General features: G+C 38.6%; 1 protein-coding gene across 1 annotated transcript in view; it reads left to right on the top strand.

Moving 5' to 3' along the window:
* LOC132379095 (tetraspanin-3-like) overlaps positions 1 to 13,455 on the top strand; it is a 63,151-nt gene that overhangs the window by 26,099 nt on the left and 23,597 nt on the right. The window contains exons 3-6 of the mRNA XM_059946657.1: positions 3,180 to 3,254; positions 5,956 to 6,057; positions 6,974 to 7,126; positions 11,074 to 11,157. Of these exons, the coding sequence (XP_059802640.1) occupies positions 3,180 to 3,254; positions 5,956 to 6,057; positions 6,974 to 7,126; positions 11,074 to 11,157 (414 nt within the window). The remainder of the gene's footprint in view (positions 1 to 3,179; positions 3,255 to 5,955; positions 6,058 to 6,973; positions 7,127 to 11,073; positions 11,158 to 13,455) is intronic.

The following is a 13,455-nucleotide window of genomic DNA, read 5'->3' as shown; positions in this document are numbered from 1 at the left end:
GCAGGCCAAACAGCATCTATGGGAGGAGGTAGTGACGACGTTTCGGGCTGAAACGTCGTCACTACCTCTTCCCATAGATGCTGTCTGGCCTGCTGAGTTCGGCCAGCATTTTGTGTTTTTATCTATTTAAAAACTGTTTGCTCTAAGCTTGGTCTAACAGCCACGCAAGTGCACACAACCTACACCAGTTAGAAATGGTTTGGCAACAGTCTCCTGCCTCTAAACAGCATTGTACAGTCGGCCCTCCGTATCCGCGGGTTCCGCATCCACGGATTCAACCAACCGTGGATCGGGATTAAAAAAACGGAAGTTCTGTCTCTAGCACTCATTGTTTGAGCATGTTCAGACCTTTTTTCTTGTCATTATTCCCTAAACAATACAGTATAACTATTTACATAGCATTTACATTGTATTGTGTATTAAAAGTAATCTAGAGATGATTTAAAGTATACGGGAAGATGTGTGTAGGTTATATGCAAATACTACGCCATTTTATATACGGAACTTGAGCACCCATGGAATTTGGTATCCGCGGGAAGTCCCGGAACCAAACCCCCGCAGATACGGAGAGCCGACTTTATAAACAAAGAGAATTCTGGCTATTTTCTCAATTTTTCCTTGAGTTGTCCTAAATATGCAGCTGTCCTAATTAACCAATAGCCGAAACCATTGTATTTGAAGACTGAAATACAAGCCATGAATGACACCATCTAATTATCATTTTCATAAAGTTCTAATTTTTTTTCTCCCTCAAATTTGTACTTCCCTAACTTGTACTGAGATATATTTTCAACAATAAAGCTCTCAATCAGAATCGGGTTTATTATCACCAGCATGTGTTGTGATATTTGTTAACATAGCAGCAGCAGTTCAACACAATATATGATCTAGAAAAGAAAAAAATTGTCAATTACAGTAAGTGTATATATGCATATTGAAGAGATTAAAAATAGTGCAAAGACAAATGATATATATTTTAAAAAGTGAGTTAGTCCTCCGGAGGAAAGATTCAAGCTTCTTCAGGTAGGCATCCCTGGAAGAGACTTCACAGTGTAGTAATCCAATCACAAATGAGAAAATTTGTGAATGAAAATCACAAATGCTGGAAATCTAAGCAACACACACAAAATGCTGGAGGAACTCAGCAGACCAGGCAGCATCTATGGAGAAAAGTGCAGTCCTACCGAAGGGTCTTGGCCCAAAATGTCAACTGTGTTGCTTGGATTTCTCGCATCTGCAGATTTTCTCCTGTTTGTGAGTTGGTCCTCCATTTCATTAAAACTTGCCAATGAGTGAAAGTAGAAATAAGCAGTTCCACATCTTTTTGAAACTTTTCCACACCAGCTGTTAGTGGTCTAGTTGGTGCTGACGTTACTTACCACCTCTCTCCTGGGTTGAGTTGGCTAAGTCATAACAGGTTGGGAATCAAGTCCTCAGTAAGTAAGAAGTAGTGGAGAAATGGTTTTTTTGGGTTGACTACTTAAACAGTTAATGCTGGTAATGTCATTGGCAGAGACTGACTGATCTTGCTGATCACTTTAAATGAAACATTCCCATGTTAATGACAAGTGCCCCTACAAGTAAATACTATTGCATTTTGTTATCTTCCAATGCAAAGAAGTGAAAAGATACTAATTGCAAAATATGATTTGAAAGATGCTGTTGGTGATCTATATGTAAAATGTGCTAGTTATGCTGAAAATGTGCAGCATGCTAAAGTTGCTGTGCAGAAATCTGATAAATAGGTTGGTAATATTTAAGAACTGATTGATTTTGCATTATATTCATCAATAAACCCTTTGGATGAGCAATATTAGAAAGCATTGTTTATACTTTGTAACCCACCTGAGATTCACAAACAGCACAGAACTGGGCTTTTAAGCCCACAATGCCCATGCCAACAATTAATTTCTTATCTATACCAATAACTTTTTACACACTTTACCACTCAGGTTCCTGATTCAAACCAATCGCTGCATAGAAAAAGTCCTTCCTCAGATCCGCTCCAGATTATTCCAGAGGAAGCAAGCAAAGTGTCTGCTGCAGCCCAACATGTGATAGCCTTTTCAACTTTACTGGCTAGGAGAGCTATTCTGCTACACTGAAAAGAATCTAACCCACCTACTGTTTGCTATTGGCTCTCCTCCATTATGTCATGTCTAAGCTTGGAGAAAATTAGAAGCCGGACATTTGATACATCCTTTAATTTTGAACAAGTCTGGCGACCCTTTATTCAATATTTTCACATGATTTAATTTATTTTTATTTATTCTGTTTGGGGAAAATCCTTATCCATGACTGGAAGGATGTTTTTTTTCCCTCCCTTTTTTTTCTAATTTTATCCTCAATTGGACTGCCCAATCTTTCTTTTTCTTTCTCTTTTTTTGTTCCAGTTTAGTTAGTGGGTTTTCTTTCTTTATCAATAAAATTTCCAATTTTGTTTTTGTGATTGCTATGAGGAGTTGTTTTTTTTTTTGACCATTGTATATATAACAGCATAATATTTTACCTATTTGATTTTGACATTATATACTTTCTGTTTTTATTATTGCTGTTTATATGTCTTTTATATTATCTATTTGCTAAACTCCTCCTCCGATTTGTATATTCTTTATTTGAAAATCAATTAAAAAAAAAGATTGAAAAAGATCCACTCCAACACTCTAATTTTGTGTACTTTTTATCAGATTTCCTCCTTGGCTCCAAGAAAATCTGAGTTAATCCATTCTCTCCTTGTAACTAAAATGCTCCATCCCAGGCACCCTCTCCAGTGCAGTCACATACATCTATTGTGTGATGATCAGAACTATTCACTCTTGTTGGCCAATTCTAATTGTGTATATGATTAACACTAGAGCACCTGCAATTAAACAATGCTGACCATCCAAGACCATTGGAATACAGTGGCATTTAATGGAATATCAAGACAGAATATCCTTAAATGTTTTGAGCAATCATTAATAGCCTTTAGCCTGTTGGTTACCAGATTAAGTGACTTCTGAATTGCCAAAAAATCTTTGTTTAACTTTTTTATATCTGTTTAGAAACATTTATTGTTGGGTATTAAAAGAAGTTGCACAGTAAGAAAAAAATCTGTTCTGAAATTAGTTCAAATTATTATTTGTAACACAAATTCATAAACTTTAGAAACTGAAAAGCTTTTCTCTTCTTCACACAAGTTTGTGCTGATTCTACTGATAGTTTTCATCACAGAAGGAGTTGTCATAGTACTTGGCTACATCTACAGAGCAAAGGTAAATGTTCTATTTCCTGTTTTGTTTAGGATAGGAGAGCCAATGTTAATTTTGTTTTTGGAAAAGAAGGTGTGAAAAGATTGCTAATCATAACTGAAAAGCTGTAGCGGAAAAGCTTTACTATATATTTAAATGTCATTTGTAGTTACCAATTACAAACTGATAAAAGTAAATAAAATGCCTGTAATTTGTAAAATTAAATGTCAGTTTGTGCTGCAGTAACCTGTGACACACATCCTTTGCACACATTTGTGACAGATGTTTACATTTCAGACCCAAAATTCTTTTAATGTTACGTGAGAATTAAAACGGGAATATTTTGACAGCATTAATAGTCTCTAAGTGTCACAGTGTTGTGATCAGTCAGCACCTTGGATTTCATTTCCATTTCCTCTCACCTATTTAACTGATAGTTGAGCTCCAGAGAATGGACAAAAAAGAAGTTAGACGTCTTGGAGTTAGTTTCTAAGCATGAGTTTAGACAAACTTAAATGCTTGGCTTCAAAGTGTGATTGATAGAGCAGCTTTGTAGCAATCACAACACAAAATCAAGTTGGCATTCAAAGTTCAAAGTAAATTTATTATCAAAGTACGTGTATGTCACCCTGACCTGAGATTCATTTCCTTGTAGGCATTCACAGTAGAACAAAGAAATACATTAGAATCAATGAAAAACTGCACACAAAAACTGACAAACAGCCAATGTGCAAAAGTGGACAAACTGTGCAAATACAAAAAAAAAACATGCATACATACCTCACGATGAAACACCCTGGTTTCCTTAGCTACATAAGTCTAGGTAAGGCAACCTCCAGCCCCACCAAACTAATGAGATCGAGGTACTGTCCCACCCCAAAGCCCAGTCTGTGTGGATGCTGTGTAATTTCCTACCCTGTTACAAATTGGTGCCATGAAATAACAGACAGTACACTGCATATGGTTAAAGGAATTATATTTATAAATCTTAACTAAAGAGTCAATAACAAAAAGGAAAGGGCACATTCTAATCAAATAGTCAAATATGCACAAATTGGAGCTCATCTTGAACTTCTCTGTCATACATGAGCTGGGCCCTCTTCAGTGTGAATGCCCACACCACCTTCCAAATGTTGCTGACAATCCATCTTGAGTAAACGGGTCTCCCACTGGGTCGTATGCTACGACCAGTTCTCCCCAGCATCTTCCCTCTTCACCTGCCACCGAACAACACAAAAAAACCCCAACCAACCTTATTGTCCCTCACCAAGAAAAGCCCCCACTAATTGGACGGTGCACATTCCATGTCATCCCTTATCTTCAACAGTAGCCCAAATAAACCAAAATGGAGCAAGCTGAAAATGAGCAGCTCTAACAGAACTACCAAAATGAAATTCATACAATATAACAGTAAAAATATGAACCAGGGTATTACACAACAATACTTAGAACATGAGTTGTAGAGTACTTGAAAGTGAGTCCATAGGTTATGGAATCAGTTCAGAGTTGAGGTAAGTGAAGTTACCCAAGCTGGTTCGGGAGCATGATGGTTGAAGGGTAATATCTGTTTCTCAACCTGGTGGTCTGAGACCTCCTTCCTGATATCAGCAGTGAGAAAACAAAATGGATGGTAGGGTCCTTGATGGGTACTGCTTTCATGTGGCAGTGCTCCTTGTAGATGTGCTCAATTGTAGGGAGCACTTTTCCTGTGTTGGGTTAGATATTGACTTAACTAGTGTTGCAAAAACTTTGAAAGCCAGTCCTTTTCCTAAAAGACAAGATCATTATGAGGGGCAAGGTAGAATGGAGCCTTGCTCCCGAGTTTCCTCATGTAAGGACAGAGTCTTCGTGCGCAATCTTCCGATATGAAATATCAGAAGTATTATAACCCACATTACAGATTGTATGATTCTGCACCTTGAGATGTCATTGTAGGAAAACAATGAAGGCAGCTAGATGTGAAAATTCAACTCATTGATTTGTTAGAATAATGGAAACCAGTTGTATATTTTCATCATGTCACTATATAGTTAAATCCTCCCCTCTCCCTCACAACCACTGAACCTGCATGGTCCTTTCGAATGTTGAATAACCAATTGTATGACTATTAAACTAAATAGATCTATGGCTTATGTTGCCTCTTCAAGATTTAGCTTTCTATGGTAAAACTTCAGACTATTTTGCTTATTCCATGCCAGCTGAATTGGTTGTTACAGATGATTGAAATCAATAAATAATTGGTAACATTTATGGTATTTTGCATGCAAATGAGTCGATCTCTAATTTATTCCAGAACAAGCCAGGATTAATTCAAGATAATAAAATTCCTTATTGAACAGAATTACTTATTTCCTGCCAAAAATTAGCATGGTTAATATTATAGTTGTAATCTCATACTGAACTCTTGGTGATGTTATTATGTCACTGTATTGTACCATCCTTGTGTATGGACATGATATTGTCTACACACCATCGTATTTAAAGATTCAAGTTCTTTTGCATAATTCATACCTGACAAGCTCTGGGTGTAACTAGTTAACTTTCTGTTTATTCCTGTTGCTTTAAAAGAAGCAGAGGAACCTGGTGTAAAGGAAATGCCTTCATTGGTTGTACCTCCAAATGTTTCCTAGCTGTAGTGAGCAAAAAAAAAATTAAAACTAGCATCTATTCTCAAAAAAGCATAAAATTATTTGGCCACTTCTGAATCTTGTTTCATTCTGCATAGGTGGAGGATGAGGTTGATAACAGTATTCAGAAAGTGTATAATGAATACAATGGAACATACCCGGATGCTGCCAGCCGTGCAATTGATTATGTACAGAGACAGGTGAGATTAGCTAAATAATTTACATTTATCTGTCTTGTCTTTGCCATTTGCACATGATCAAGATGTATGCTTCAGCAGCTGCATTTCAATAATTCCATATGCCTGTTAATCATTCTGCTTAGATTAAATGACATAAATTTAAGGTAAGAGTATCTAAGGAAGACCTTGTTTTCCACACTGCAGTATTATCTGCAGTGGCAATACTGGAGATGCAACCAGTTTACTACTTCCTGAATTAAGGAGAGGAACATCTATGGTACAGTTTACTCACTATTTGGTGGTTGCTAAAGGCAAGTGGGGCAGAGTGGGGTGGTAAGGGTATTGGGGGGAGTTAATTCACTAATTTGTCACAGTTAAAAATTTCAAGCCAAAGAACTAATAAGGGGTTAGGTGTTTCTGACCTCAAGTGTTAATACTCTCTTCCCATTTTGAGTATTTGCAGCATTTTCTGTTTAAATTTTACATATCCAGCATCTGCAGTTTTCCGATTTTTATCTTTGATGATTCAGTGCCTGGAGGACCAGGCAAACTACTAAAAGAAATGCTATCACGAGGAAATCTGCAGATGCTGGAAATCCAAGCAACACACACAAAATGCTGGTGGAACTTTTAAATCTCTTACTACCTTTCCTTTCAGTTAGTCCTGACGAAGGGTCTCGGCCCAAAACGTTGACAGTGCTTCTTCCTATAGATGCTGCCTGGCCTGCTGCGTTCCACCAGCATTTTGTGTGTGTTGCAAAAGAAATGCTATTACATGTTGTGCTGGTGATTGTGCTAGCAAGCCAAAGTATTTATTAAAAAAAATGTGCCTGGTTATTTCCATTCCTTTAACATTTAGTGATACAGGTATTTCAACCATAGTAAATGAGTTCCATCTCTGCAAACTTGAACTAACTTATGTATTTTCTTTTGAAAGCTGCGCTGTTGTGGTATCCATAATTACTCTGATTGGGAAGATACACAGTGGTTCAAACAAACCAAGAATAATAGTGTGCCAATTAGCTGCTGTAAATCAGGCATCAGCAACTGCACAGGCAGCATGAACCGTCCTTCAGACCTGTATTCTGAGGTAAGACTATGGAAAAAATTATAGGTATCACATAAGAAAATTCTGTTGGTCATGGAGTCATGTATAGCACTCTGGTTAGGCCACACCTAGAATATTGCTTACAGTTCTGATCGCTCCACTATAGGAAAGTTGGAGAGGGTGCAGAAGAGGTTTACTAGGATGCTTCTTGGTTTAGAGGGCATCTATCATGAGAGGCTGGACAAATTTGAGTTGTTTTCTTTGCAGTGGTGGAGGCTGAGGGGAAATTTGATAGAGGGTTATAAGATTATGAGAGTCATAGACAGAGTATCTTTTTCCCAGGGTAGGGATGTCTAATACCAGAGGGCATGGATTGAAAGCGAGAGGGGGTAGGTTCAAAGTGAATGTGGAGGGTAAGTGTTTTTTTTACTCAGAGCAGTGAAAGCCAGGAATGTGCTGCCTGGTATGGTGGTAGAGGCAATACAATAGAGGCTTTTAAGAGGTGTTTAGATGGGCACATGAATGTGAGGAAGATGGCGAGATATGGACATTTTGTAGGTAGGAGGGTTTATTTTTGGGGTTTTTGATTTACTTTTTAAGCTGGTTTGGCACAACCTTTTGGGCCAAAGGTCTTGTTCCTGTGCCACACTCTTCTGTGTTTGATGTTCTAGACCAGGACCCCATTTGGCCTGTAACCTACTAAACCTTTCCAGGCAACGTCCAACTGTCTTTAGAAGTTATTATTGTAATTGCCTCAACTAATTCATTGGCAACACATTCCACACACATACTACCCTTTGTGTTTAAAAGTAAATAATTACCCCACCATTTACTAGCAAATCTTTTGCTTCTCACCTTAAGCCTTTGCCTCTAGTTTTTGATTCGCCAACTATGGGCGGGGGGCTGAATGCATTCGCTGTATCTATGTCCCTCATGATTTTATACACCTCTATAAGATCACCCCTCAATCTGCTATGCTCAAAGGAATAAAGTCCTAGCCTGTCCAACCTCTCTCTGTAGCTCAGTCCCTAAAGTCCTGACGCCATCCTTGTAAATCTTTTCTACACTCAGCCAAAAGTTTCGTTTGTGATGGAAACCTAATTCAAAAGTTTTGTCTGTTTTCAGTGGTAAACAGTTCCATAAATCACCTTTTAAATGGAAGTGGGTTGTTTTTGTTTTATAATAATGGGTTATTTATTAACAACATTTTTATTTGTAAGTGTAAAGTCATTTTTGCTGTATATTACACCTTTGTATCTGCACCTTTGAACTTAATTAACGGCTCTTTGTAGCTGTATGTCCTGGTGAAGGATCTCTGCTCAAAATGTTGACTTTTACTCCCTTCCGTAGATGCTGCTTGAGGTGTTGAGTTCCTTTAGCATTTTGTGCATATTGCTCAAGATTTACAGTATTTGCAGAAGCTCCTGTGTTAATGAAATCCTTTACATTGATGCTTTCAGTCTTTTAAACCCAAGTCTGTCATGTGTCTTTCAGTACTTTTTTTTTGTTTTGTATGTTCTCCTCCTGTCCTGTCCAATCTCCTAACCAGGAAAATCAGTGTAATGTCCATTTCTGAAATTGTGTATTCTTTTGAATCTGAAATGTATGATTAAAGGCATACTCCGATCCTCTTGGGTAACTAGTGAAGAGTAATAGATTCTGTATGTTCCCCACCATCCAGGAATGGTCTTATGTTTAACAAAGCTGATATTTTGGACTATATGGTGTTAAAATACTAGGTTTTAATGTTAGTAATATCTGAGCTAGAGAAATTTTTTCATGGATTGTTTAATGGTCTTTTAAAATCAAGAAAAAGGTTTAATTTTACTGCTAATGCATTGTCAACATTTTCAGAGTAGCTTCTACCCCTCTGCCATCAGTTTTCAGAATGGACGGTGAACCAACCCATGAACACAAGTCCCATCACCCCTATTGGGGCATAGGCAACCAACACCAGCTTACCACAGTCCGCTATCCTCGACCAAAGGTTGATCAGCCCTGTGGATTTCACTTTCACCATATGACTTTGTATGTCTTCCTGGCAAAGATCCTTCCTCTCCTAAGGATAAGGTCTTTCGAGCTTCTGTTGGCATTTCTGTAACTCTGTTTTTATAGGATGGGGTTGCTAGTCCTATTACCCAGCTCTTTCACAGCCAGGCTTAAGACTGTCCATGGCTGATTTCATGAACACCACCTCACTATTTTTGCTCTCTTTTTGCACTACTTATTTAATTTATTATCTATGGTATTTTTTAATAGTATAGCACATAATGATGCCACTAAGCAACACATTTCACGATGTATTCATTGATATTAAACTTGATTCTGATTAGTTATAGCTGATGAATTGGTGTGAAATTCAACATTGTTTCATCCGCAACTTTTTTCTTAATGTTGGAAATTTGTTTGGAGGAACAATCCAAGGTCATCATTCAACTCCATGCGACTAGTGCCAGGCCTGCTCAGCAACCTCTGTGTGGATGCTTTCAATTCTCCAGTTATAGCCTATAGCTGTCATTTCCCTCTACTTCCCCCATCTCTGCTCATCAGAATCCTATACTAAAATAACAATGGGGTCAAACAAGATGCATGCAGTTTCATTGAATTGTAATATAGTGCCTCTGGAGATTCTTAAAACACATGTATATTTTGATGTGCCGTCAATTACTAAGAAAAAGTAGAATTTGCTTCCCTCTAATACAGTCCCATGCTGATTTTCCCTCGAGTTTTACCTGCCTTTCATTGGCTTCACTTATAAATTGTAACCTGACTCCATGTGCCAGACTTTGCCCTAGGGAAGTGATTTAATATTAAGCAAAACTTGATTGTTGTTCTTCTTCAACTCAGTGTAATGCTTCTACTAATTTTGAGAACAAAAGAATGGGAGGTGTGGGTAGGGTAAACACGAGGAAATCTGCAGATGCTGGAAATTCAAACAACGCACCTGGTCCGCCAGAGAAACCCGGATCTCCCAGTTGCCACACATTTTAATTCTACGTCCCATTCCCATTCTGCTATGCCTATCCATGGCCTCCTCTACTGTCAAAATGAATCCAAACTCAGGTTGGAGGAACAATACCTTATATACTGGCTGGGTAGCCTCCAACCTGATGGCATGAACATTGACTTCTCTAACTTCCGTTAATGCCCCTCCTCCCCTTCTTACCCCATCCCTGACATATTTAGTTGTTCGACTGTTCTCCATCTCCCTCTGGTGCTCCCCCCCCTCTCTTTCTCCCGAGGCCTGCCGTCCCATGATCCTTTCCCTTCTCCAGCTCGGTATCACTTTCGCCGATCACCTTTCCAGCTCTTAGCTTCATCCCACCCCCTCCAGTCTCCTATCATTTCGCATTCTTCCCCACCCCCCCCCCACTACTTTCAAATCTCTTACTATCTTTCCTTTCAGTTAGTCCTGACGAAGGGTCTCGGCCTGAAACGTTGACAGTACTTCTCCTTATAGATGCTGTCTGGCCTGCTGTGTTCCACCAGCATTTTGTGTGTGTTGCGTGGGAAGGGTGATGGGGCGGCAAATATGGGGTGAATGGGGGTGACAATGCTTTACAGCACCAGTGATCACCAATTCCCATCGCAATCTTTAAAGGGTTTTATTCACTCTCTCTGTAACCGCATGGGTTTCCTCTTGAGTGCTCCAGAAATGTGGTTATGGTTAGTTGTGGGCACGCTATATTGGCACAGGAGGCATGGTAATGCAGGCTGCCGCAAGCACAATCCTTGGATTGTGTTGATTGTTAATGCAAACAATGCATTTCACTGTATGTTTTGATGTATAGGTGACAAATAATCTTTGAAATAAATCGAGGTTTCTGATTCATTATTTAGTGATCCTTGCAATATATGTACTGGGGTTGGCTAAAAGGTGATAAGTACTGCTATTTTTAATAAGATAGGAGGACTTATGGTTTAAAAAAAGTGCAAAAATGCCAAGTAGTGAGATTTTTTTAAGATATAATATTGATTTTATTTAACAGGGATGTAAAGTTCTGGTGGTGAAGAAGCTGCAAGAAATCATGATGTATGTTATTACAGCTGCTCTAGGATTTGCAGCAATTCAGGTAAGGTTGAGCTGAGTTCCTTTAGAACCTAATATCACTGAAGGGAACCACGTGCTCCATCATCCTTGACCTTATTCTGCTAAAGAACTACCAAGCACTCTTGTTCGCATTTTATTGTATTGATTTTTATAAACTACTGTGGAAATAAGATTGTTACACCAGATTAAAAGCAGCAGCTGGTAAATGATGCTTTTCTTTCACTCAAATGAGAATTGAAGCTTCAAAGGTATTGTGTAAACTTGTTTTGAACTAACATCGTAATTTTAATTTGCAAGCTGTAAATAATTTGCAAGTTAACTGATCTGTAGTTTGTAGTTTGCAAGCCTATTTTACATGTTAACCTGAACTAGTGATACCATTAATGAAACTTGTAAATTCTGTTTTCTCTGGTGCTTCTCGTAGCTGCAAGTTGATTTGTTCATATATCACGACAACATGATATTTGAGGTTCCTGTTACAGGAAATTTGGGTACTTGTTTGGTGGAATATGTATGTTTTTGTTTAAATCTGTTGTGGGAAGTTGTATTCCTTTATACATAATAAACAGATTTATTAATTAATACACACACATGCATGCACGCAAATGTTTGGGCACCCCTGATCAAAATTTCTGTTACTGTGAATAGTTAAGCGAGTAGAAGATGAACTGATTTCCAAAAGTCTTAAAGATAAAGATGAAACATTCTTTTCAACATTTTAAGCAAGATTAGTGTTTTATTTTTGTTTTGTACAATTTTAGAGTGGGAACAAAAGGAAAGGAGCACCATGCAAAAGTTTGGGCACCCAAGATATTTGAGCTCTCAGATAACTTTTACCAAGGCCTCAGACCTTAATTAGCTTGTTAGGGCTATGGCTTGTTCACAGTCATCGTTAGGAAAGGCCAGGTGATGCAAATTTCAAAGCTTTATAAATATCCTGACTCCTCAAACCTTGTCCCAACAATCAGCAGCCATGGGTTCCTCTAAGCAGCTGCCTTGGACTCTGAAAATTAAAATAAATGATGCCCACAAAGCAGGAGAAGGCTATAAGAAGATAGCAAAGCTTTTTCAGGTAGCCATTTCCTCAGTTCATAATGTAATTAAGAAATGGCATTTAACAGGAACAGTGGAGGTCAAGTTGAGGTCTGGAAGACTAGGAAAACTTTATGAGAGAACTGCTCGTGGGATTGCTAGAAAGGCAAATCAAAACTCCCGTTTGACTGCAAAAGACCTTCAGGAAGATTTAGCAGACTCTGGAGTGGTGGTGCATTGTTCTACTACGTAGCGACACCTGCACAAATATGACCTTCATTGAAGTCATCAAAAGAAAACCTTTCCTGAGGCCTCACCACAAAATTCCTATGGACTGATGAAGTTAAAATAGAACTTTTTGGACACAGTGAGCTAAGGTACGTTTGGAGAAAAAGGGTGCAGAATTTCATGAAAAGAACACCTCTCCAACTGTAAAGCATGGGGGTGGATCGATCATGCTTTGGGCTTGTGTTGCAGCCAGGGAACATTTCACTGATAGAGGGAAGAATGAATTCAATTAAATATCAGCAAATTCTGGAAGCAAACCTCACACCGTCTGTAAAAATAAAAAAGCTGAAGGTGAAAAGAGAATGGCTTCTACAACAGGATCCTAAACACACTCAAAATCCACAATGGACTACCTCAAGAGGCGCAAGCTGAAGGTTTTGCCATGGCACTCACAGCCCCCGGACCTAAACATCATCCAAAGTCTGTGGATCAACCTCAAAAGAGCAGTGCGTGCAAGACAGCCCAAGAATCTCACAGAACTAGAAGCCCTTTGCAAAGAAGAATGGGTGAAAATCCCCCAAGCAAGAATTGAAAGACTCTTAGCTGGTTACAGAAAGTGTTTACAAGCTGTGATCACAAAGTACACTGCAGATGCTGTGGTCAAAGCAACACGTACAACATGCTGGAGAAACTCAGCAGGTCGGGCAGCATCCGTAGAAATGAGCAGTCAACTTTTCGGGCCGAGACCCTTCATCAGGACTGACAAAGGTTCTCGGCTCAAAACGTTGACTGCTCATTTCCACGAATGCTGGCTGACCTGCTGAGTTCCTCCAGTGTGTTGTACGTACAAGCTGTGATACTAGCCAAAGGGGGTTTTTACTAAGTACTGACCATGCAGTGTGCCCAAACTTTTGCTTCGGGCCCTTTTACTTTTTTGTTATTTTGAAACTGTGAAAGATGGAAATTTTAAAAAAGTAATCTTGCTTAAAATATTAAAGAAATGTGTCATCTTTAACTTTATGCCTTTTGTAAATCAGATGATCTTTTACTCATTTAGCTA

The sequence above is a fragment of the Hypanus sabinus genome, chromosome 21 (genome assembly GCF_030144855.1).
Source record: "Hypanus sabinus isolate sHypSab1 chromosome 21, sHypSab1.hap1, whole genome shotgun sequence".
NCBI classification, from domain to species: domain Eukaryota; kingdom Metazoa; phylum Chordata; class Chondrichthyes; order Myliobatiformes; family Dasyatidae; genus Hypanus; species Hypanus sabinus.
Note: the sequence above shows the minus strand (reverse complement) of the source record. Positions and strands in the feature narration are given on the sequence as shown.